The sequence below is a fragment of the Macrobrachium nipponense genome, chromosome 45, assembly GCF_015104395.2.
Source record: "Macrobrachium nipponense isolate FS-2020 chromosome 45, ASM1510439v2, whole genome shotgun sequence".
NCBI lineage: Eukaryota > Metazoa > Arthropoda > Malacostraca > Decapoda > Palaemonidae > Macrobrachium > Macrobrachium nipponense.
The window spans coordinates 3,458,047-3,482,707 of record NC_061105.1 but is presented as its reverse complement, the minus strand read 5'-3'; the positions used below and the strand labels follow the sequence as shown (position 1 = coordinate 3,482,707).

The window sequence follows — 24,661 nt, the reverse complement described above, 5'->3', positions numbered from 1 at the left end:
TTTATTCTCCTGGCCTCCAACTGCATCTTCCATTTCATAAATATAAACCTACAACTATTTACTGATGCTTTGCTGCTGCACTAAGTGGAGACAACTTTTGAAATTACCTTATGTGTATACCCAACTGGGTACATGTATGTTAATTTTGACACTGCTGATTGGGTCATGGTTAACTGAACCAGCAGTATTATTATTATTAATATCATTATTAGGCAGATCATCCAACCCACAGTCAAGACACTTGACTTTTCTAGGAGTAGCTTGAAATGATAAAAATTGTAACTAAATTTCCCTAACTGATCTGTTTCCCAAATTTGACTTTATTTTTGGTTTAAGTCTGGACATTCACTGGAAATGCATTTAACTTAGTGCTGGCATGCAGTATACTTTGTGCTATCAGTACTATTACTGTACTGCTATCAGCATCTCCTACTTAAAAGTGCTGGGATTTATTTCCAGAGGAACTGAGAACAGCAAAGCTCAAACTCAATACATCCACAAGAAGGAGAGCCCTAAATCCTAAAAAAATTAAAAACACATCATGTTCAGCCCTAACACACTTGCCTTTTGGGCTAGTCTAAGTCCTTCTGGACTTATAAAAACATGTCACTCATTCAAGTAAATCCTACTGTTGACATATGTTCTAAATATGATTCTTGGGTCTCAACAATAGCTAACTAAGGAGGGAAGCCTATAAATTCATCGTACAACAATCCACAAAGACAAGACCATAACAAGTATCACAGTAATACAGTACGTGCTTCTAAAGTAGACAACAGAATGCTAGTTCCATAACAGAAGTAACTACACAGTTATCACATGCAATACGCACATCCAAATAGTAACAACAGTACAAACACATTATGAAAATAGCTATGCATTAAAATTATATACAAATAAGAAAAATACTCATTATTAAAATGCTGTCTAGAGTACAGCACACAGTGAGTGTCCTAAACCCAGTTCATGTAGAGCATGCAACAAGGTTGCCTAACACGAATAAATTGTCATGGTCTTTCTTCCAAACCAATGGCCACTACACTAAGGGCTTATGAACAGAAGCCTGGCAAGTATGTTACATAATACTGTACTGCACATTCACACATTCTAAAATGACTAGGGAAACTCAGTAGCTGAGTGACAGCCATGCACAAACGCAACCAGGAAAGTTGCACAAGCTCTAAAAGAAATAAAAATGCAATATGCTTCTACCATTTAACAAAGAACAAAAAAACGTAGATGAAAATTATGAAAACAGATAAAAGGTGGGTGAACACAAATTGATGTATATTTGTTTGTTTAGAACAACAGGAGTGAATGACAGTCTTTGGTCAAAATACAGGAAGTTCTAATGGGGAACTAACTTCTAACTCCCATTTACCCACTTTGTGACTAGCACTTTCACAGCCAGTCTTTCCCTTGGACTGGGTCTGAAAGTAACTGTATAATTGATATGTTTGCATACTGTATGAAATGCCCAAGCTTAAACAACCACAACTCTTTAAGAAAAATGACTACGCTCGGAGAGTAGCGTCCACTTACTCTGGAGATTTGGCATAAAACTAGCAATACCTGATGACTGAGCTTATAAATGCAATCTACCAAAGTTTATGAACACAAACAAACCCGTGAACGATAATGATTTAAAAGATATAAAAAATATACAGTAATATGCATCATCTGGAACGATCTTCAGGGCTCCTAAAAAAAGGGTTTTCAGCTTCCTAATTCAATATTTATATCTCACTTTTTGTTGCTTTTGTGTTAGGATTATCATAACTACTATCAACATTGTCCATGAACTTACAGATTTACAAGCTCATTTCATAAATCTTCAAATGTCTAAAATAACTGAGAGAAACACCAGTATACAAGTAACTTAACAAGCCTTTCCATGCCAACCGCAATACAAATTTGAAGTACCATTTTTTGCTTATAATTCAATGACCATCATAAAAATCCAATGATAAATAAAAGGTACTGCCTGTAGTATGCCGTGCATGGCAAAGTTTAAATGATGTTCAAGTTTCTGAGCCTTTTTTTTTTTTTACAGGGCAACCAACTTAGTAACCAGAAAAAGGATCGAGGAAACCAGTTTAAAATAATGAGAACTACACATGCATACAGTAGAGTATAAATATATCCATTGACGTACAACCACTGACGAGCTTACCAAACTCGCAATCCATTCACGACCGTAAAGGTAGCCTTCATCGAGGGCAGAGCTAACCACATCACCCAAACCTTCTGGCAACAGCTCCAGAAACTGTGGATTGTTGACCACTGTGGAATTGATGACCTGACTCCCGATGGTTACTAAAGCCATACTCTCTCCTTGAATCTGATGAAACAAACAAAGGAGAACATGGAGTATTAGAAATGAGGGCATGAAAGATTAAAAGGATACGTATATTCAACGTTGATTTTTCCACAAAACCATTATCATTTCATTGACAAGAATGGTGGGCTGTGCTTACACTACGGCCAATGGGAGAGCCCCTGGCCATGATCATTCACTCAAAAAGCACCCCTTTCTATGTAAACCCATTTTCAGGTATAAATACACATTGTATGTACCTCTGATGCTGTTCAACCCTCTGTAAATATTAGTATGGACTGTCAAAATGTCGGAATAATAAATGAAATTCAGTTTGCTGCTTTATCATTTACCAGCTGAAATGTAGAAACTTATACGCCAGGCTGAGAAAGCATAATATAAACTCAATGGCACAAAAACTACCATTCTTATCAGTGAAGTGTCTTGAAGGAAGTCATCCTTTAAGATGATGATGATATTATTATTGTTGTTATCATTATTACAATTACAAACACACAACATATGCAACTTAAATTATTTGCCAGATGCCATAACCACAATCCATCTGGAGTAGGAGCTGTTGCAATATCTTGAAATGAGATAATTCACTTCTTTTTACCCAATAATGCTCTTTTTTTTCACAAAGAACTGTTGGCAATATGGTCAGCAGTTACCTTATGAATATGTGACATTCAATGATTAAAAAAAGTATTTAGAAGCCCTTCAAAATCAGTCCTGAAAATTCCTCTGTCCAACAAAAAAAAAAAAACATAGTAAGTAAGAGTAAATATCTAAATAATGATGGAGCCTGTGCAAGTTCCATTACAAGAAATGAAGATACTGATCTAGCAGCCAAAACTGCAAACACTAGATCAGATCATATGCCTATTCCTGTAGGTGATTTTTAACTACCTCTAATCGATGGCAATCTTTGTGGGAATAATACAACGGGACGGAAAGCTTAAGGCCTATAAAAAAAAAAAAAAAAAAAAAAAAAAAAAAAAAAAAAAAAAAAGGGCAAAAGGAGTTGATATGAACTTTTATGGCTTGACAAATGCAATACACAACACCCACCTGTACAGCTAGGAAGATGGATGCAGTCACGGCAAAGACGATCACAGCAAGAATGAGCAAAAGCGTCACGATGGCATCAACCGCGGATGAAAACACTAAGACTAAATGGTGATCACTTCTTACAAATAACTGAAAGGAGAGGTAATCATATTAAATACCTGAAGATGGATGATTAAAGGTTTGAACAGAAGTTAAATCTCTCCACCTCACTTGGGATGGAATGGAATATAAAATTCAGGCCAAAGGCCAAACCTTGGGACCTGTGACATCACTGAAAGGAAATTTGAGAGTAGGAAGGTTTTAAAGGCATAACAGGAGGAAAACCTCACAGTCGCATTATGATGCAACTGTTAGGAGAGGGTGCAAAGTAATATGGAGAAAGAGAATATGAATAAAGGTATACAGTAAAAAGAATGAAAGGGGTTGCAGCCGAGAGTGCTGCAAAGAACCTTAAGTAATGCTTACAGAGCACCATGTGAGGTTCACTCATTGCTTAGGGAGTCTCTATCTCACTTAACATTAACTTTGATTTCAAATTAAAAAGCTATAAGTACGTACCTTAACTACACCTTTGATTGGAGGTGGGAGAAGAGCAGAACGGCGCATGTCAGCCCAAGCTACGAGACTATCACACGCTGAGCTGGCTACACTCGACACTGCACTTCCACTTTTCACGCCCCAAGAAAGATATCTTGACGCTGATTTGAATGTAAAGAAAAAACATGAGCAGTTTTTCACTTGATGGGATTACTTACAAAATGAGATTCTCCAATCTCCTTTGCCCTGAGCTCTTTCTTTCTGAACTCCCCACTCCCTTTCTCCATGATATCCTAGGTCTTCCAACAAGTCTTTGTCCTACTACTGAGATTTCTCCATCTTTATAATCTTTGATATCTCCAGGTCTTTTTTTTTTTTTTTTTCAACCCTTGGGCTCTAGTAGATCTCTTCACCAACACCTCATTTTTCAAGAACTTCCCTGACTTTTCTTTCTTCAAACTCATTTGATTACCTTATCAAGAAATTCTCAGAACTGTAAATGGTTCCTGAATATTATTTGCAGTTACAATTTTACACCAAGTGAAAATATACTGAACTTAAGAGTGTAATAAATGCTTCAGATTAAGTATCAGTACACTCAAACCCGTTTTTTTTTCATACGTACCTAATTTTTTTATGAGGTAATACAGCATTGCGAGTGGGAGCAAAGGCAAAAGGTAATTGTGCTGCCAAAGTTCAACAAGAACACACGCAACAAACACGCCCTGGAAGAACAGAAAACACCATAAAAACCTTGTGAAAAAATATTCAAATAATATTCAAAATTTAATACCAATACAATATCTTTCCAAAGTGTATTTTCCATCTCGCAGTAGTATGGTACGTAATGTATTTCCATCACTTGTCTACAGGTTACTTGTCTAAAGGCTACAAAAAAAATCAAAACATTATCTAAATTAAAATCTAGGACATTCTTTAAGTTTTGTTCATCACTAACCATAATTATTCATATATACCATATGTACAACTATCCACCCGCACCAACTCGCCTAGTCACATACGGACTAGGACCAAAATGCTTATGCATATATATACATTATTCTTCCTTATGACTCCATTGTAAGCCTGTATTCTGCATTGTTCAGCTTTGTATGAGGTATACTTTAATGAGATGATAATTATTCTCATCTCAAACTTTAGACTCAATCTTCACGGCAAAGATATTCCATCAACAGAAAGTATGTAAAGTCAATTACCAAATATCAAAATTATTGGGTTAAAATATTGTATTTTTTGTATATAAGCATGGTTTAGACTAAAGCAGGTCTCCTTTTGCTGCATTTGCTACGTTTAAATAAAGTTTTCTGAATTATTTAACAGCCCCAGATGAACACAAATGAAAAGATAATAAATACAGGAAAGTGAACTTTTCATGCCAGCATCAAGTACCACCATTTCACCTTCAGGTACATGTTGCTGCTACTGTCATCGGCATTGGAGCACGAAGAACTGGAGTTGTGGCACGGATGAGAGGACATCGTTCGAGGTGTCGCCGATGCACTCAGCAAAACTTGGGGCCGAGGAGTGTTTGATGCTGGGGTGCAGAAGGGTTCACTCTGGAAGTAACGAAAGTGCCTCATTCCACTTCTACTTGAAGGATAAAGGTGATTCTAACATCTTACAACATTCTTTTATGCTTCCAAAGGCAAACCTGCCACATCCAAGGTGAAATAAACTTACTGATAATTCTGTTAACATAAACATGAACTTAAAATTTGTTAAGTTCTGTGTTTCAACAAACACTAATGAAGGTTAATAAAAAATTCTATCTATTCCAGAATTATTATGTAGATATAACGACAAATACAATAAAGATCATGACAAGTCGAATGACCTTCCTTTATAGGAATGCTAAAAATGTATCCCTGTTGATTTTGTTATTTAAAATATATTATTATTATCATTATAAAGGATCAGTTACTCCAGACCTCTGAGATTTAAAATATATAAAGCAGAAAGCTTTATATATTCATATATATACTACTGTGGATTTACTTTCCCATCCACTTGTAAGGCAATAACTGTAATCTGCCATAATTAACATAATTATTTTTCTTCAAAGATTCATTATTAAGAATGGTAACCTTTATATAGTACCTGTATCTCAGGAAAGTAAAAACCTAGCATTTTTAGTGGGGGTTTCAGTAATTGCAAATTTTTGGTATTCGGCGGTCAGTGTGGTACACATCCCCAGTGAATATCGAGCGACAACTATACTGTACTCTGTTTTTTTTTTCATCTGTCAATCCGCCTGTGGTGCTTTTGTATGGTAACACTGCGTACCGGGCTTTAGATAGTTACGCTATGTGTAAGTTTTAGGTAAATAAAAGGATATCTGGGTGTACATTTGCAACTGAAAAGTGTTTTAATAATTTACTGTATGCGAATTACACCGTTAATATTCGAAATAGGATATTATTATAATCGTTGAATGTAAGCTGAATGTAACTATCTAAAGCCCGGGACACAGTGTTACCATACAAAAACACCACAGATGGATGGGTAGATGGAAAAAAAAAAAAAAAAAAAGAGTATAGTTCCTAACAAAAACCAACCTGTACTTTACGTGAAAAAGGGTATGCAAGTTACTGGAACAGCAGGATGCTACAATATCAACAGACACTGATAAAATAATTTGCAAAGTGAAGCTGATACAAGCACAAGAAAATAATCATGGTAAAATATAACCTTTCAAAAATTTACTACTGTTTCTCTACAAGCACTACATCTACAGCTACAGCTTACTAACTCTAGTAAATGGGCAAACTTAGAAGAGAAAATTCATATGACAAGAAAAGCACATACTTTACCAAAGCACCAGTGGCACTAGTATTTCATTCATCATTATATTGTCCACAATGACTTAAGAGCTTACAAAGGTCTTTGCATTAAAAAGCCATCTGCTGGCTTCACTTCACAAGGCTGTAACGATCTCAAAATAAGTCAATGTTTACCTCCTCCAAGACAAGTGTTTTTGCACGTGGTCCTTTCTACAAGCATTCCACTCAACTCTTAAGGCTACAGACCTTACATAACTATAATCAAGATGAAACTAAGGTACACCTACCATACAGCTGAATGATGAGTAGCTACTTAGAACTAGGGACTTGCATTAGTTTCTTCTAGAATACTGAATAATAATAAGTTTCAAGCTTCATAAATGGTTTAACAATACTGGTTGTTACAGAAATCTGTTAAAACTTTTAAGCACTATCTCATTGACTTATGCATTAATGAAATTTTTAATTTCTTTTAAAAATCAAGAGCTCAACATTCTCTATCATACTATGACTACCTAAGGGAGGAACTACTTAGCAAAATGCATGCCAGCCCCAAACCATCCTCAATATACATTCAGATCACTCTGCTATTACCTACAGTTTCCTTCATCCATAACCTGCTACTGACGTATGCCGTACTCCGAGAGCATGATGCAGAACTGTTCCAGGGAATTCAACCTTACCTGACACGGCGAGATCATTTCTGTACAAGACCACACAGTCACATTTGAATCTTTAGCAAGACTGGAAATGCCACGGAGATATTTGGGAGAACTCCCATCCTTACAGGCACTCTCTGATCCCGGGCACGTTGCCCTTTCACTACGCAAACATCTCACTCCCATTTTTCCCGAACATGTAACGTAAGTTGGGTGTCGCTTGGGAGTAGAGGAGGTGCCATACCCACCACAGATGCGCTGAAACTGCGGCGTGCAAAATAAATGATTACCAGAGAGGCAAGAATGATGGTTCGACCATGGGGTAAGCCTTTTCCTTCTTGACTTGACTAAGTCTAGCTTACAGGACGAAACGAAACAAAGGGACTCATCAAGGAAGGCCCTACGCATGTGACTTACGGGCGTTGCCTTTGGCTTGGTCTCATCGCCCATATCTGAACTCTGGCTTCCAGTTTTGCCTTCATCTTCACTTGTAACCTTGACAAATGGTTTGTCTTCACTATTTTCTGGAGAGCTTGAGGCATTAGACACCTCTGGAATAGTAGAGAGAGGTTCAGAGTTCTGGTGGTTCAACTCCTCAATGCTGTCTTCTTCTCTGACAGGCGAGAGAGTTGTACTCTTTTCAGACAACTCGTCTTCCTGCAAAAGTGGGCAACAAAAGTGTTCTGACATTGAGTGAATCTGAGTAGTATTAGATCAAGAAGCAAAAATATTCTTTGTTCTAATTACTGGTTCACAATTTCTTGAACTATGGTCAAATTCAAAATTGTTTATGCCAACTAATTACCTGCTTGCAATAAGAACCGATGTCTTCAATGTCTGTAGAGTTGCCCAGGCAGACCAAGACAGCTGATTCTAAGAAGGTGACCTCGTCTCCTCCTGCACAATATGAAAAGAAAACGAAAAAATATACAAAAACTACCTCTCAACTTTAAAAAAGATAACCATGTACCTAACATCCACACAAAAATCCTTGCCAAAGCAATACACTTTTATTTATCAATTTTACGATCAGTTAGTGGTGTCATTCGTTGTGCCTCCATCAACCAATGTCAAGGTGTGTCCCATTTACTCCTATTAAAAATATCATTGATGTGTTTATTCTAAGAAAAATTAAAAAAATCAGCAGTTCACAGTACTATAGAAACAGAGAGAGTGGAGTTATCCCCACACTCAATAGACTGCCAGCATTCAAAAAACTTCTTGTATGTAGCAATATACACACATAGCGGACTTTATTTTTCCACTAAGACCACGGTAAACAGACAATATCAAATAAAAGAGCTGTAACTCTTAGAGATCTACAATCCAAGATTGTTGTACTCGCTGAGTGTTTACTTCTTTCCATTCATGGTTATCTTCCCTTTTCTTTGATTTTCATAAACGTCTATTATTTTAAATCCTGACTTGTCAGTTAAATCTTTTTAAAAAGGTCAAAAGATGGAGATGGGTACACAAATCAGAAATACACACAGACCTAAACTTAAGACAGCTTGTGGGTTGAGGCCTTTTAAGCAAAATGATGTTTTTATAACAAAATTAATTTTGTATATACTTACCCAGTAATTATATAGCTCTGATCATAAAATTACTGGGTAAGTCACATATACAAAACTCATCTTCACTATTCATGTTATTCAATAAGATCCATGACAGCAACCGTGCAAAATACTGCCCAGATTCAGCAACCAAATGAAAGGATGTACCTAGAGAGACCATGAAATAAAAGAACCCACTCACTTGAAGCTTTTTGGAGAGCATGGAAGTCTAAAATTTCTGTGAACAGTCCAGCTACAAGAAGCAAGCACATGATGATGAAAATAGGCACACTACCAGCTGGCCATAACCCTGAAAATAAAACAGCACAATTAAAAATGGCCCAACACATCACATCATTCTTACAAGGTAAACAATGTTACAGTACTTTGCCTTTCTACAATTTAACATAATTCTACACAAAATAAAAAATTTGTAACTAATATGATATTGTAATGATACAATTAAGTTTGTTCATACTTACCTGGCAGATATATATATAGCTGATAATTTCCGACACCGACAGAATTTAAAACTTACAACACACGTAGTGGGAGTCAGGTGGTTAGTACCCATTCCCGCCGCTGGGAGGCGGGTATCAGGAATCATTCCCATTTTCTATTCATAATTTTTATTTCCACTGTCTCCTGAGGGGAGGTGGGCGGGTACTTAATTATATATATCTGCCAGGTAAGTATGAACAAACTTAATTGTATCATTACAATATCATTTTGTTCATGCAACTTACCTGTCAGATATATATATAGCTGAATCCCACCTTTGGTGGTGGGAGAGACAGAATAGAGGATTTAGGAAACACATATGTGCAGATAATTGATATCTTGATTCCTTACCTGTTAGCATAGCTGGCTTCGTGATTACTGCCACGTAAGTCTGCTTGTGCTACTAGAGTTGCAGCAAGGTAGAGACCTATGAAGCTGGTGCACTCCAGATGATCTGTCAACAGGGGCGAGACCACGACGTGACTAGACCATGGACCATACTAATGAGGGCAACGAGACAAAAATACCACCACCTGGCTTAGTTTACAAAAGGTATCCCACTTAACTAAGCTAATGGAAGGGAGACCCGCCCCAGGCGGTCACCCACAACCATAAACACAAATTAAAAACCCCCCTAATCCCTAAAGGATAGGATGAGTGTTACCTCCTGCCCCCAAAAACAGTGTCTGCAGCAATGTATGGTCCGAGGGAGAAGCAATTTTCGTATGTCACTTTCACCTCCCGCATGTAGTGTGAAGCGAACACCGAATTGCTTCTCCAAAATGTGGCATTCAAAATATCTTTGAGAGCCATATTTTTGTGAAAGGCTACCGAAGTAGCAATAGCTCTCACCTCGTGAGCTTTTACTTTCAGAAGCTTTAAATCACTGTCACTACACTTATATGCGCTTCTTGAATCGTATTCCTGATGAAGAACGCCAGTGCGCTTTTCGACATAGGAAGATCAGGTTTCCTCACTGAACACCACAAATTGTCCGATGAACCTCTGCAAGCTTTAGTTCTCTGCAGATAGAACTTTAGAGCCCTGACAGGACACAGGAATCTCTCACGTTCGTTTCCAACTATATCTGACAACCCTTTGATTTCAAAGGACTCGGCCACGGGTTGGAAGGATTCTCGTTCTTTGCTAAGAACATGGGACTTAAAGAACACACCGCACTACTTTCTGAAAAGCCAATCTGCTTGCTAATGGCCTGAATTTCGCTAACCCTCTTCGCCGTCGCCAGAGCGGTTAGGAAGATCGTTTTCTTCGTCAGATTCCTGATAGAAACTGAATGAAGCGGTTCGAAGTTACTCGACATCAAATATTTGAGTACCACATCCAAGTTCCACGAGGGTACTTTAGGCTGGACTACCTTCCTAGTCTCGAACGATCTAATGAGATCATGAATGTCCTTATTATTAGACAAATCGAGTCCTCTGTGTCTAAAGACCTACAGAAAAAGCACGCTCCTGTAGCCTTTAATAGTTGGAACAGCCAACTTCACTTCTTCTCTCAGATGAAGAAGGAAGTCAGCTATCTGGCTCACAGAGGTTGTGGTGGAGGAAATGCCCTTCTTCCTACACCAGGATCTGAAGACAGCCCACTTCGATTGGTACATAGCGATCGAGGAGGGCCTCCTTGCGGTGGCAATCGCCTTCGCCACAGGTCTTGAAAAACCCCTCGCTCTGGCCAACTTCTTGATAGTCTGAACGCAGTTAGACTCAGAGCGGGGAGGTTTTTGTGGTACCTCTCGAAGTGGGGCTGTCTGAGTAGATCTTTCCTTAAGGGTAGAGTCCTCGGAAAGTCTACCAGGAAGGACATCACCTCTGTGAACCAGTCGGCTGCTGGCCAGAAGGGGGCGATGAGTGTCATCCTCGCTGCTTCCGATGCCGCAAACTTCCTCATCACTTCCCCGAGGATCTTGAGCGGGGGAAAAGCGTATATGTCTAGGCCCGACCAACTCCAAAGTAGGGCGTCTACTGCGACCGCTCCCGGGTCCAGAACTGGGGAGCAATAGAGTTGAAGTCTTCTCGTCCTGGACGTTGCGAAGACATCCACCTGTGGACAGCCCCACAGGTTCCACAGCGACTGGCAAACCTCTTGGTGAAGGGTCCACTCTGTCGGCAACAGCTGTCCTCGCCGACTGAGAAGGTCCGCCCGAACATTCTGTACTCCTGACACGAACCTTGTCAGGATCGTGACTTCTTGCGCTTTTGCCACAAAAGGAGTTCCTTTGCGATGGCAAACAGAGAAGGCGAGTGAGTTCCCCCTTGATTTCTTAGGTATGCCAGCGCTGTGGTGTTGTCCGAATTGATCTGAACGACTTTGCCGGATACTTCTTCCTGGAAAAACCTGAGAGCCAGATAAATGGCTGACAGCTCTTTCAGATTGATGTGCCAGGACACCTGTTCCCCTCTCCAGGTGCCAGACACTTCTTTCCCTCCTAGTGTTGCTCCCCAACCCGTGGACGACGCGTCGGAAAACAACACTAGGTCGGGGTTCCGAAGTTTGAGGGAGAGCCCTTCTGCGAGCTTCCGAGGATCTGACCACCAACTTAGGTGATCCTTCACCTCTCTCGTTAAACACAAGATCGCCTCCAGATCTTGCTTGTTCTTCCAACTGTTGGCTAGGAAGAATTGAAGAGGTCTGAGGTGGAGCCTTCCCAGAGAAACAAACTTCTCCAGTGAGGAAATGGTCCCCAGCAAACTCATCCATTCCCTCACCGAGCATGTTTCCTTCCCCAGAAAGGTCGCCACTTTCTCCAAGCATTGAAGTTGTCGCCCCTGGGACGGAAAAGCCCGAAAAGCCACTGAGTCCATCTGAATCCCCAGATAGACTAAAGATTGAGACGGAGTCAAATGCGACTTTTCGAGGTTTACCAGAAGCCCCAGGGACTTTGCTAACGTCATGGTCGTATGCAGGTCCTCCAGACACTGTTCCCGCGATGAAGCTCGAATAAGCCAGTCGTCTAGGTAGAGAGAGATCCGTATATTCTCCAAATGAAGCAGCCTTGCCACGTTCTTCATCAGAATGGTGAAAACCATCGGCGCTGTGGTCAGACCGAAGCAAAGTGCCCTGAATTGGAATACCTTCCCCTTCAGGACAAATCGCAGGTTTTTCCTTGATTGGGGATGGATGGGGACGTGAAAATACGCGTCTTGGAGGTCTAGTGAGACCATCCAATCCCCCGGTCTCAAAGCTGACAGCACCGATTGAGTCGTCTCCATCTTGAATTTCTTCTTTATCACGAAGAGATTTAGGCTGCTGACATCGAGGACGGGTCGCCACCCCCCGAATGTTTCGGCACAGGAACAGGCGGTTGTAAAACCCTGGCGATTCCAGGTCGAAGACCTGTTCCACCGCTTGCTTCTCGATCATTTGTTCCAGCAGATCGAAAAGCACTTTCTGCTTCTCTCCTCGATAAGAGGGAGACAAATCCTTTGGTGTTGAGGATAGCGGGGGTGACTTCAAGAACGGGATCCTGTACCCTTTCCTCACGACATCCAGCGACCAAGGGTCGGCATCTCTCTCTTCCCAGGCTTTCGCGAATCGAAGAAGCCTGGCTCCTACCGGCGTCTGAAGGACTTCCGAATCACTTCCTACTCTTTGACGGAGCAGGGGTTTTTCCTCTGGAAGAGCCTCTTCCTCGGGAGGCTGCTTTCGAGGAAGGTCCAGCACGAAAGGGCTTCGATTTCTTGGCAAACGAAGCTCCAGAAGATGAAGCAGCTGCTGGCCTTCTAGAAGACTGAGCCAGAAGATCTTGCGTTGCCTTTTCCTGAAGGCTTGAAGCTATGTCCTTAACCATAGCCTGGGGGAAGAGATGGTCTGAGAAAGGAGCGAAAAGCAAGTCCGCCTTTTGCGTTGGAGAGACGGATTTGGCCGTGAAGTTACAAAAGAGCGCTCTCTTCTTGAGAATCCCCGAGCTAAAGTGCGTAGCCAACTCCTCAGAACCATCCCTGACGGCCTTGGCCATACAAGAAAGAACGCTGGACAGCTCCCCCAGACTAATAGTATCAGAACTCCTTGACCTAGCATCTAAAACTCCAAGACACCAGTCGAGAAAGTTGAAGACCTCTAGAGTCCTGAAGAGGCCTTTTAGGTGAAAGTCGAACTCGTTATGGGTCCAAGTGACTTTTGATGAAGACAGAAGGGCTCTTCTGGAGGCGTCTACGATGCTCCCGAAGTCACCTTGAGCAGAGGCTGGTAGTTTAACGCCTATGTCTTCTCCTGTCTCATACCACATGCCTCCTTTACCGCAGTCTTGAAGGCGGTAAAGCTAAAGAGGACTTTCCTGACGCTTTCCTCTTCTCCATCCACTTATGGACTTTCCGGAACGCTTGCTTCGTGGAAAGCGACTTCTTCATTTTAATGAACCCCGATGTCTTCGTTGCCTTAAAAGAAGAAAATTGAGAAGGAGGAGTACGAGGGGCTTCCGGTTGAAAAGTTTGTCCGAACTCCGACTGAAGAAGACGCATCAAAACTTTATAGTCCGATGAGACAGTAGCTGGTTGCTGTTCTTCCTCCGCTTCTACTAAATCATCGCTAACTCCTTCCTCAGAAACTGGAGAAGTAGGAGGAAACTCTGAAGAAAACTGACGAACAGGAAGGGTTCCTTCATCCACCTGAACTTGCATTGGTGAGGAACTGGTGTCTACCAGCGCGCGCTTGGCGTCCGAATCCACACGTTTGGCGCCGACGGGTGCGCGCTCGACATCTACCAACACACGCTTGGCGTCCACTGGCGCGCACCGAGCGTCCACTAGTGCACGCTTGGCTTCCACTGGTGCGCGCCGAGCGTCAGTCAGCGAGCGGCTGCCGCTCACTGGTGCACGTTTATCAACAACAGGTGCGCGTTTGGCGGCACCTGAAGCGCGCTCCACTTGCACAGAAGCGCGCTCAGCGTCCACCACTCGCTTGCGAACATACGAAGACTTGCGAGCGGGAGATATTTCATCCTGAGAGCGAGAAGCGAACTTCTCACCTCCTCTAGAGAGCTGCTGGGGAGCAGAACGAACTCTAGAGGGAGAACTCGAACGAAGAGAGAGGCGAGCGAGGAGAAAGAGCGGGTCTTGACTTCTTCACAGGAAGCTTCTCATCCTTCCTACGACGCGGAAGAGACTCTCTAGCAGCAAGAGCGTCCTGAAGTTGCTGCTGCAGTGACTGAATCATCCTCTTGTTTGGCGAATCTTCCTGCTCCGGGGAGGGACTGATCCTGTGAGCAGGAGAGCGGCGAGGGGACGCCTCCCTCCTCCTCCCAGGTACGGCCTCTTCCCGAGCTCTGGAGCGACTGTATCGCTCGCACGAGCTAACTGAATCCAAGTCCGAAGACTCTCTACGCCTTTTCTGCGGCGGAAAAGCAGCGAACGCACTGTCAGGCGAAGATCGCAAAAGCGGAGAACTAGGACGTGAAGCGTCAACATTACGCGCCGTCCTTTCAGCGGACGTGAAGCACCTTGAGAACTCCACCCTTTACGTGGGGATGAAGCCTCCGATGACGAAAAACACTCCTTGAGGAGACGTGCACGCGCACGCTCCCTGGCAGTCTGGGGATTTTCATCAGTAACTGCCGAAGGCACGTCAGATCGGTGGGTTTTGGGGGGTTCCTTGTAACCCTCCTTCGGCTTTCGACATGCTCCCTCCCCAGGTCCTGGGAGTCAAGCAGAGGTCCAGGTCCTAGAGGCGAAACGAGGCCGATCTGACGCACCTCCACTACACAAGGGGTATCACTGCACTTTTGCACGTCACTTTTGCTCTCAAGAGCCAACACTTTCGATTCTAGATTACGAATCGACTCCAATATTAAGGATAAAGTATTACTCTCTACAGACACTGCTTCAGGGCCCGGAGGCAAAACTACAGGGTTAGGAGCATTAACAGAAGGAGGGTTAACAGGAGAAACATTAATTTCTTGCACGCCTGAAACACTCCTGGAGGAAGACCTCCTTAACCTATCCTTTTCAAGTTTCCTAAGATAGGTCTCATACGCCTTCCACTCAGAATCTGTTAGTCTTTCGCACTCCTTGCAACGGCTTTCATACACACATTCATGCTCCCTGCAACTCTTACATACCGTATGTGGGTCTACTGAAGCTTTCAGTAGCCTACCTCTACACTCAGTTCTAGAGCAGAACCTAGCGCTAGCTGTACTAGACCCTGACATATTATTCCAAGAAAAGTCCAAACCAAAATCAAATCAATCCACTAATAACGTGTGCCTAGCCACCGATCCAATCAATTAATCCAAAAAAGAACCAAAAGGGATGACTCAAGTAGCAAAAAGTTTCCACCAAATCCAGACGGAGGTGCTGTAAACAGATGTTCACAACACCGGCGACAGAAAAATTATGAATAGAAAATGGGAATGATTCCTGATACCCGCCTCCCAGCGGCGGGAATGGGTACTAACCACCTGACTCCCACTACGTGTGTCGTAAGTTTTAAATTCTGTCGGTGTCGGAAATTATCAGCTATATATATATCTGACAGGTAAGTTGCATGAACAAATTGTATTTTTCATAACTAACAAACCTGAGGTCTTAACATTAGGATTTACTAGCGCCAAGCTGGAAACCGGTAGAATTAAAATTACACTTGTGAGATCCAGGGACTAATGGCATCTATACCAGGTCACGGGGCATGTATACCCAGAATGCCCACGGCTACCTGTGACCCATCAGTTATATTTCTAACCCAGTTTAGACTGCTAGAGGGGTGGTTCGAGGTGGGCCTTTAACTGTTAAGACCTCAGGTTTGTTAGTTATGAAAAATACAAATTTGGTATTTGTTCATACACGAAACAAACCTTCGGTCTTAACATTAGGATAGACTTACTATTGGAGGGAGGTAAGTCTCTACAACTGACTGGGAGTTTGCCACCTTATCCATTTCCGAATATATAGGGAAATTCTAAGAGAATGGACAATGAACCTAGGACCAAAGATATAAGCGGATCTATTGGTTTTCTCCCACTGGGTGTAGATACCATTCTACTGTTTACTCTTGTCCCTTGCAACTGGGATCCACCTTCACCCCTCTTTTCCCTATTATCCAGAGGGGTGTGTTGCTACTGAAAAGTATATCATCAGCTAAGATAGCTTCACAGTATGGCTGACCATCTCACCTGCATCTAGTCCGTTCCAGCACATGACGGTACTCTCCTTCATATTGCCCGTAGTTAAAGGAGTAGGAAGAAAGTAGTAAAGAAAAAAAGACCAGTCATCCCATTCATTCTACTTTCATACCTTCATCTTAGACTAGACGCAAACTGACCCGCCAGGGGCACTGGATGAACGATAATCACTTGTTGGGCCGCCACCACTGGACCCAAGGAAAAGGTGTCCAAGGATCTATGGGCAACATCTTTCAAATAAAATGAGGTGAAAGTTGTTTGGCGCTTCCACACACCAGCTTTCAGAATTTTATCCACAGACATGTTCTTCTTAAATGCCAGGGAAGCACTCACGCCCCTGATGTCATGAGCTCTAGCTCCCACCTGGCTATCTGACCCTCTGTCTTCTGCCGTATAAGCATCTCTGATCGTCTCCCTTAGCCAAAATGATATTGTATTCTTGGACACTTCCTTCTTGTTCCGTCCTGTACTTACGAACAACCTCTGGCACCCCGGCCTGAGGTGCCTTGTTCTCTTTAAGTACTACCTTAGTGCCCTGACGGGGCACAGGAGCATCTCACCTTTGTCGTTGTCTACAAAGTCTGCCAAGGAAGGTATGGTAAAGGAGTCGAATCTGCCGTCTACTATTGTTGGATTTTGGGTCTTGGCCACGAATTCTGGGACAAACTCACATACCATTGATCTCCAACCTCTCGAGTGCTTTATGAGATATGAGAGGCCATGTAGCTCCCCCACCCTTTTGGTTGAAGCCAGGGCCAATAAGAAGACTGTCTTCAGGGTCAGGCTCCTATCCGTGGGCTGCCTTAGTGGTTCGTAGGGGGGTTTTGTCAGACTACTCAGTACCTTGGTCAGATCCCAATCTGGGGCTTTTAGCTCTTTGGTGGGCATGACTGTTCAAAGCTCCTCATCAGCATGGCCAACTCCCATGAAGACGATATGTCCACTCCTTCATTCGTAAGACTGAGGCTAGAGCCGCCCTGTACCCCTTCACTGCAGATACAGACATATGTTTTTCTGTTCTGCGATATATCAGAAAGTCTGCTAACTGCTGAATAGTGGTACCGAGTGGAGACACGTTCCCTCTACGACACCAATCACAGTATGCTGACCACTTTCCTTGGTATACTGTCGCAGATGATTTTCTGATATTGCCTGCCATCTGAGTTGCTGCTTTCTGCGAAAACCCTCGCTCTCGGAGGAGATACTTGACAGTCTCCACCCGTGAAGCGATAGGGACTTCACCGACTGGTGGTACCTCTCCACGTGAGGCTGACACAGAAGGTTGCTCCATGGAGGTAACTCTCTTGGCACATCTACTAGGAGTTCCAGTAGGTCTGGAAACCACTCTGCTTTCGGCCATAACGGAGCTACCAGGGTCATCTTGAGGTTCTGAGACCGCATTACCCTGTTCAGAACCTGACGGATTAGACAAAATGGAGGAAATGCGTATACGTCCAGATTGTCCCAGGGGTGTTGTAGCGCATCTTCTGCTACTGCCTCTGCGTCCGGGACTACTGAACAATACACTTCCAACTTTTTTGTTGTACCTGGTTGCGAATAGGTCTATGATCGGTCCTTCCCACAACATGAGCATCCTGTCCACTACCTGTTGGTGTAGGGACCACTCCGTTCCCAGAATCTGATCCCTGCGGCTCAACTTGTCGGCCACTATGTTTCTTTTTCCCGGAATATACCTGGCCTTGATGTCTACCAGGTTCTCTATAGTCCACTGGTGAAGTTGAACTGTCATCACATGTAACTGCCGAGAAACTAGGCCTCCTTGCTTGTTTATATAAGCTACTACTGTGGTGTTGTCTGACATCAATACCACTGAGTGTCCCTTTACTCTCTCCCTGAATTCTTGTAGAGCCAGAAAAGCTGCTTTCAACTCCAGCACGTTTATATGGAGTTCTCTGTCCTTGCAACTCCATTTTGCTGACACCATCAACTCCTCCATATGGGCTCCCCAGCCTTCTAGTGACGCATCCGAGAACAGCAAGAGGTCTGGGGAGGATTGTTGAAGGGGGACACCCACTGTCAGATTGTCGTCGTTCACCCACCACAGCAAGTCTTTCCTCACTTCTGCCGACAAGGGAATTTGCTCGTACGGGTGATCTACTGTTGGTGACCAAAACTCCTTCATCCTCCATTGTAGGGACCGAAGGTGTAGCCTTCCTTGTGGTACTAGCTTCTCCAGGGAGGTTAGGATTCCCAGCACCACCTGCCACTGTCTTGCTGGCTGTGTCTGCTTTCCTAGAAAGGCATTCACCACTTGTTGCATTTCTCTACTCTTTGGTCTGTCGGGAATACTTTGGCTTGTGTTGTGTCTATCACCATTCCCAGATATTCCAAACGTTGACTTGGATCCAACTGCGACTTCTCCTGATTCACCACAATACCTAGGCTGTGACAAAGCTGCAGGAGGGCCGCCCTGTCCCTGAGTAATTTCTCCCTGGACTTTGCTATCACCAGCCAATCGTCCAGATATCTTATTAGCCTGATCCCCTGAGCATGCGCCCACGCCGACACGAGGGTGAACACTCTTGTAAAAACTTGAGGAGACGATGTCAATCTGAAGCACAGGACCTTGAATTCGAAAGCTTTCCCTGCAAGACTGAAGCGGAGAAATTTCCTTGAAGACTGATGGACTGGTATCTGAAAGTATGCGTCCTTTAGATCGACTGTCAGCATAAAGTCTCCAATTCTGACTGCTTGTAGAACCGTTTTCGGAGTTTCCATCTTGAAACTGGTTTTCCTTATAAACAGATTCAGCGTTGACAGGTCTATTACTGTCCTCCACTCCCCGTTGGCTTTGGGTACCGAGGAAAATTCTGCTGTAGAAGCCTTTTGTCGGACTGCATACTTGTTGCACAGCTCCTTTTTCCATCATCTTCTTCACTTCGTCCTGCAGAATAGTGGCCTTCTGAGATTTGTGGGCATAAGTGACATGGGGTAATGGTTGATCTGTCAGGGGCAGGGTTACCTCGAACGGAATCAAATACCCGATCCTGAGAACATCCACCACCCACTGCTCTGCCCCTAGTTCCTGCCACACCTTCCAGTGATTTGCCAGGCAACCCCCCACTGGTGTGGCCGAGTGATGGGAGGCGCCCATCCTATCTTCTTGAGCCTCTCCCTCTTCCCCTATTGCCCCTTCCTCTGTTGTTTCTATTGTGAAAGGGGGCCGATGAGTTATCCTCTTTGGGGAAGAGGGTCTTGTGACTCTATTAGGGATGCTATGTCTCACTGTCTTCTTCCGAGACATCTGCTGTTGTCTTCCCTCCAAAGGAGTAGTTTGACTGTTAGACGTTTTCCTAACTGCCTGTTGCACCAACCTATCGTTATTGGTCCATCCTTCTTCTATCTATCGCCTCTTCCAGTATGACCTCTGGCAACAGCAGTTGCGATTCCAAGATATCCCCATTCCTCATTGCTAACAGGGAATCCAAATCCACATTGCGGCTTAGTCTAGCCAATGCTGCATCTCTCCTCATTAGCAGGATATTTGCCCAAACATTGGCACTTGCGTTTGTCAGGTACGCAATCGCCTTAGAACCTGACTGTAGTAATCTAATGAACAATGGTTCATCCACTACTTTCCTTGTTGCTTCCGAGGACGCAATTTTCGCCACTGCTGTTGACCAAAGGTCTAACCAGGAAGCAGCCTGAAAGACAGAAGAAGCTGTTGCTTCTAACGTAGCAGCCTCTAGGTACGTCATCGAAGGGCACTCCATTTTAACCTGATCCAAGGTTAATCCAGGCCTTAACCTTACAACATTAGGGTTCATTTGTCTAGACAGCAAAGGGACCTTTGGTGTCGTATAATATTTCCTTTGCTTTATCATTGGAGGGGGAATAAATTTAAATGATCTATTAGATCTTAAGGAATTATTCCTCCCTGCAATCTTTGCGTTTACGTGTTGCAAGACCGATTCCGCATGACTCGAACAAGGCAATTCATACGACACCTTGGTATCCCTCTTTAGTCCAAACGCCATGTCAATTCCAGGAGGAAGCATACTGGCCGGTGTTTCTGTCTTCTCCGAAAGGCTATGAATTGACGAATCAAATCAATAACCTCTGCATACGAGGCCAGAAACTCTTGGTTTTCTCCTTCCTCCGGCTCTAGTGTACCACTCTCCGTCACAAGGGATGTTGTCTCGCCTTTATCTTCTGACAGACGGCCCGGAATTCCCAGCCGCCTGCCCCTACGGCCGCGGTCTCTTTGATCTTTGTTGGCCGCTGTTGGCTCGATCCCGGATAGTCAGCAGGGGAACGAGAACATCTCACTCTTTCTCTGCTCACAGATCTAGAGCGAGAATCTCGTCTAGATCTCCAAGATGAAGGCTCCCTTAAGACAGAGCTAAGTTCGTCTCTATTAGCATTGGCATCTTTTTCGAGCGTCGGCAAGCCCGGCCTCAACCTTCTATCCAGACGGACACTGCCTTCCACGAACGTATCCGCCGAGGTTGCCAACTCTCTATTTTTCGTACTTTTAATAGGAGCCTTATCGTCCTTCGTACGTATTTTAAACGGCCTTACGGGCGAAACTGGGACCTGCATTCCATCCTCTGCTGCACCTTTCGCCGCCAACGTCGATTTTACCAGAGGTATCGCAGTTTTTGCGATCCGAACTGGCAACTCCGCCTCGGCCGCTAGCTCGCCAGGCCGTCACCTCTCTCGCTTGTTCGGATTCTTGCGAACGGCTTCGTCTGCCAACCTTGTGCTTAATAGCCACTGATTTTCCGAGCTTCTTGCTGACTTGGAAATGACAGTCTTGGTCCGAAGAAGAGGAAGAATTGATTCTTCTCCTCTTAGCCCGAGGATCCGCCAGGAACTCCCGAATCCTCCTCCAACGCTTGACTGGCGCTCGCCGTGACGTTATCGGACTTAGCGATGACGCCGAACTAGAGGAAGAAGACGAAGAAGGCGAATCACACTTTTTCTTTTGTCTCTCTTATTCATTCTCTTCTCTATATCCTGTAATTTCTGCATTACAGTTTGCATTGACGGGTCAGAAGGCGTATTAGCGTCGGGTGCAGCGAAAAAGGCGAGAATCGGTCTGTGACGTCATCACGCCTGCCATATCAGAGTGTGACGTATGTTGTGACGTCATCCCTCTCGTAGGGAGAGACTGAGAGGTTTCTGCTGGCAACCGCACGTTTGCTGCCAAACTACCTCCCACGTTCTGCATCGCTGTAAATACTGAGTGGGATGGTGAAGCCGCAGCATTAATTCCCATAAATTGCAAGCCCGGGGGATGAGGAACATTCAGCGCTGCCGGACCCTGCTGGAACCGTGACGTCATATAATGCGCAAGCAGACCATCCAAGGTTGGTACGCCTGGTAGGCCTAGCGCTGACCACGTACCATCTAACCTATGCGCTTGAGTAGCAGGAGCCTGGAACAAAGATGGCGGATCTCCCCCTCTACTTGCTGGGAACAATGGAGAGTGCAAATTATTCATAAAATTACCCAAGGCCCCCCCCTGACGTTTCCGATACAGAACTGCTAGGAGAAACCGAAGGGGTATGAGACAATTCAAAAGCAGGTGGAGAAACATATGGAGCAGCCTGGTTTATTACCGATACAAAAGAAGCCGGTAAGGTTTGGTCATCCAAAGATGGCGTCACCCCCTTCCTTTTGTATTGGCTTTTCCCATAGAACTTCTTCCACTGTTCCACCGACCAACCGCGACAAACAGAACACGGATTAGTAACCGTATATACGTTTTCCCTGCACCTACTACACGTTAGATGAGGATCCGTCGACACCGAAGTTAGGAACCTAGAACATGGAAAGCCACTGACTCCTGGGCATTTCCTTTGTCTCCTCTTCGAAACGGTAGACGATCCCGATGTTGAGGCAAAATTCTCCATCATACCACGTATACACTCTTACCCCACACTGATCACACTTGGAGAAAGAAAAGGAATGAAAAATAAAAAATGAAATGGATAAAGAACGGGCAAACTGAAAAACCGGCTTTAAATGAGATAGACAGTAACACGTCTTATCTTAAAGGCGGTAGGAAAATAACTGATGGGTCACAGGTAGCCGTGGGCATTCTGGGTATACATGCCCCGTGACCTGGTATAGATGCCATTAGTCCCTGGATCTCACAAGTGTAATTTTAATTCTACCGGTTTCCAGCTTGGCGCTAGTAAATCCTAATGTTAAGACCGAAGGTTTGTTTCGTGTATGAACAAAAATTATATATGTAGTTGATTAAATTGTTAACCAAGTCTGTAAACAATTTCAAAAGGGCTAGAAAATCAATATGAATTGTAAATTTTTAAATATATCCTTTAAATTCCTTCCCAACTGAGTGATACCTCAACTCATGGTTATGTTAGGTTAGTTAAGACCCATTTCTGATCTCGCACAAGACCATCCAAATGGTGTTTTCCCTTAAATGAAAGGTGGAAAAGAAATAAGTGATAAATTAAATGGCAAAGGCCAGTAGACTTGGGGCTAAAGGGACTCTATAACAAACCTACAATATGTCATGCAAGACACTATAAGGGATACTCTGCCTATTGGGTTGTTGTTATTTTAGATTAAGCCAGCCTTATGCCAGCAAAGGCTCTTCCTCCAACAGTAGCCAGTAAGATGAAGAAGGTGGGTACTGTCTAAAGACTGACTAGTGAAGCACATTATATACATAGCATTAAAGGTCTTTGCAGCTTTCTTTTCTCCCCACTTGCAATGTTTTTTGCCGTTTTACTTCACCCATTCTCTTTAACCTCCTTCCACTTTACTGTCCAACTTCTTTAATTGGACTGTCCTCCAATTTTCACTCTCATTTACGTACAACTTCTCTGAGTCTAGGTATATGATTCAGTGGTCTTGTTGCAAAACTTTACTGCGACAATGGACCCCAAACAACATATTCTATATGCAACTATAGCCTTTGTCAGGCCATGAATGATGCATCGATCATAAAAAACTTAGCATAACAATTACTCACCTGAAATTCCAGCAGCAGCAATAACCCACACAGCAAGGCTCATTTTGCTTAAAGTACGAGATGTGTTACCAGACCAGAAGAACACAACTGCTATCACATATCCAAGCACTAACGTTAGCACCTGTGAAGATTTTGATACAATATCACACATACCCAGACATGTTTTTCTATATAAATTCTGTATAAATTCTTGACCTACAATATATACAGCATACAGAGTAATTAGTTATGCCTCAGAATGTTTACTGTGACTTTTTGCAGAATTCAGTTGACAAAACCTGATTGTGAGGCATTCTCAAAGTAAAATAAATACATATCTGCTAAGGCTACTTGAACACCTAATCCTTTTCTCAACATGATACTGAGGTCTAGTCATGACATATATTACTTCGGTGGGTAACCATCAATGAAAGCTAGCCACCATTCAAGCACAAACTTTATCCTCCAAGTACTCTGTTACCCTGTCAGCATCCATCTACCCCTCACTGCCTACTCCTGTCAAGACTGGTTGCTGATAACCAGTTGACCAAACAGATTTTGTAAAACCTTGCTAATTTGGGAAATGTTGCTTAAATGGTGTACTTTGATAAACTTGTTTCCTAGACTGACACATGCAGGTAATAAGGAGCAACCAGAGAGAGAAATCAAGTCCGGTAATTTTACACTACCAATTAAAAAAAGTCTAGCATTGGTTGCATAGCATTCTGCAAGTGGGACCAAGTATGACTGCCACAATACCTAACCTATGATGTTAATACAAATGACACCTTTAAGCATACTGCTTAATCCAGAGTCTTTAATCAATGTCCCTCCAACAGAAATCAAATTGGGTGAAAAGTAGCTCAGGATTACTTGTATCTCAAAGATGAACGCCCCTGAAGAATAGTACTAGACAAATGGTAGTTATGCAGCAATAGTAACCAGTATCTAACAATAACTTATGATCTTCCATTCAAATACTGACCTGACCCAACATTACCCAAATTCAATGACTGAGGGGATGTGAAAAATGTAACAAAATTACAGGTCAATATTATTCAATGTTTGGAAGGTATAAAAACATTCTCTAACTGTATCTGCTCAAAAATAAAATCCAAAATGAAAATATGGTATT

The 24,661-nt window shown here is 43.2% G+C and overlaps 1 protein-coding gene across 9 annotated transcripts in view; it reads right to left on the bottom strand.

Annotated features, from left to right (window-relative positions):
• Positions 1 to 24,661, bottom strand: part of LOC135214291 (transmembrane protein 245-like) — a 92,789-nt gene that overhangs the window by 42,861 nt on the left and 25,267 nt on the right. For all 9 annotated transcript variants that reach the window (XR_010314318.1, XM_064248426.1, XM_064248422.1 and 6 more), the window contains exons 5-13: positions 23,548 to 23,668; positions 9,147 to 9,254; positions 8,194 to 8,285; positions 7,806 to 8,045; positions 5,350 to 5,505; positions 4,554 to 4,653; positions 3,950 to 4,089; positions 3,392 to 3,520; positions 2,174 to 2,341 (exon numbers count right to left, since the gene is read on the bottom strand). Coding sequence is in view for 8 of the 9 variants with exons in the window: in XM_064248426.1 (XP_064104496.1) it covers positions 2,174 to 2,341; positions 3,392 to 3,520; positions 3,950 to 4,089; positions 4,554 to 4,653; positions 5,350 to 5,505; positions 7,806 to 8,045; positions 8,194 to 8,285; positions 9,147 to 9,254; positions 23,548 to 23,668 (1,254 nt within the window). In the remaining variant the exon portion in view is untranslated. The remainder of the gene's footprint in view (positions 1 to 2,173; positions 2,342 to 3,391; positions 3,521 to 3,949; positions 4,090 to 4,553; positions 4,654 to 5,349; positions 5,506 to 7,805; positions 8,046 to 8,193; positions 8,286 to 9,146; positions 9,255 to 23,547; positions 23,669 to 24,661) is intronic.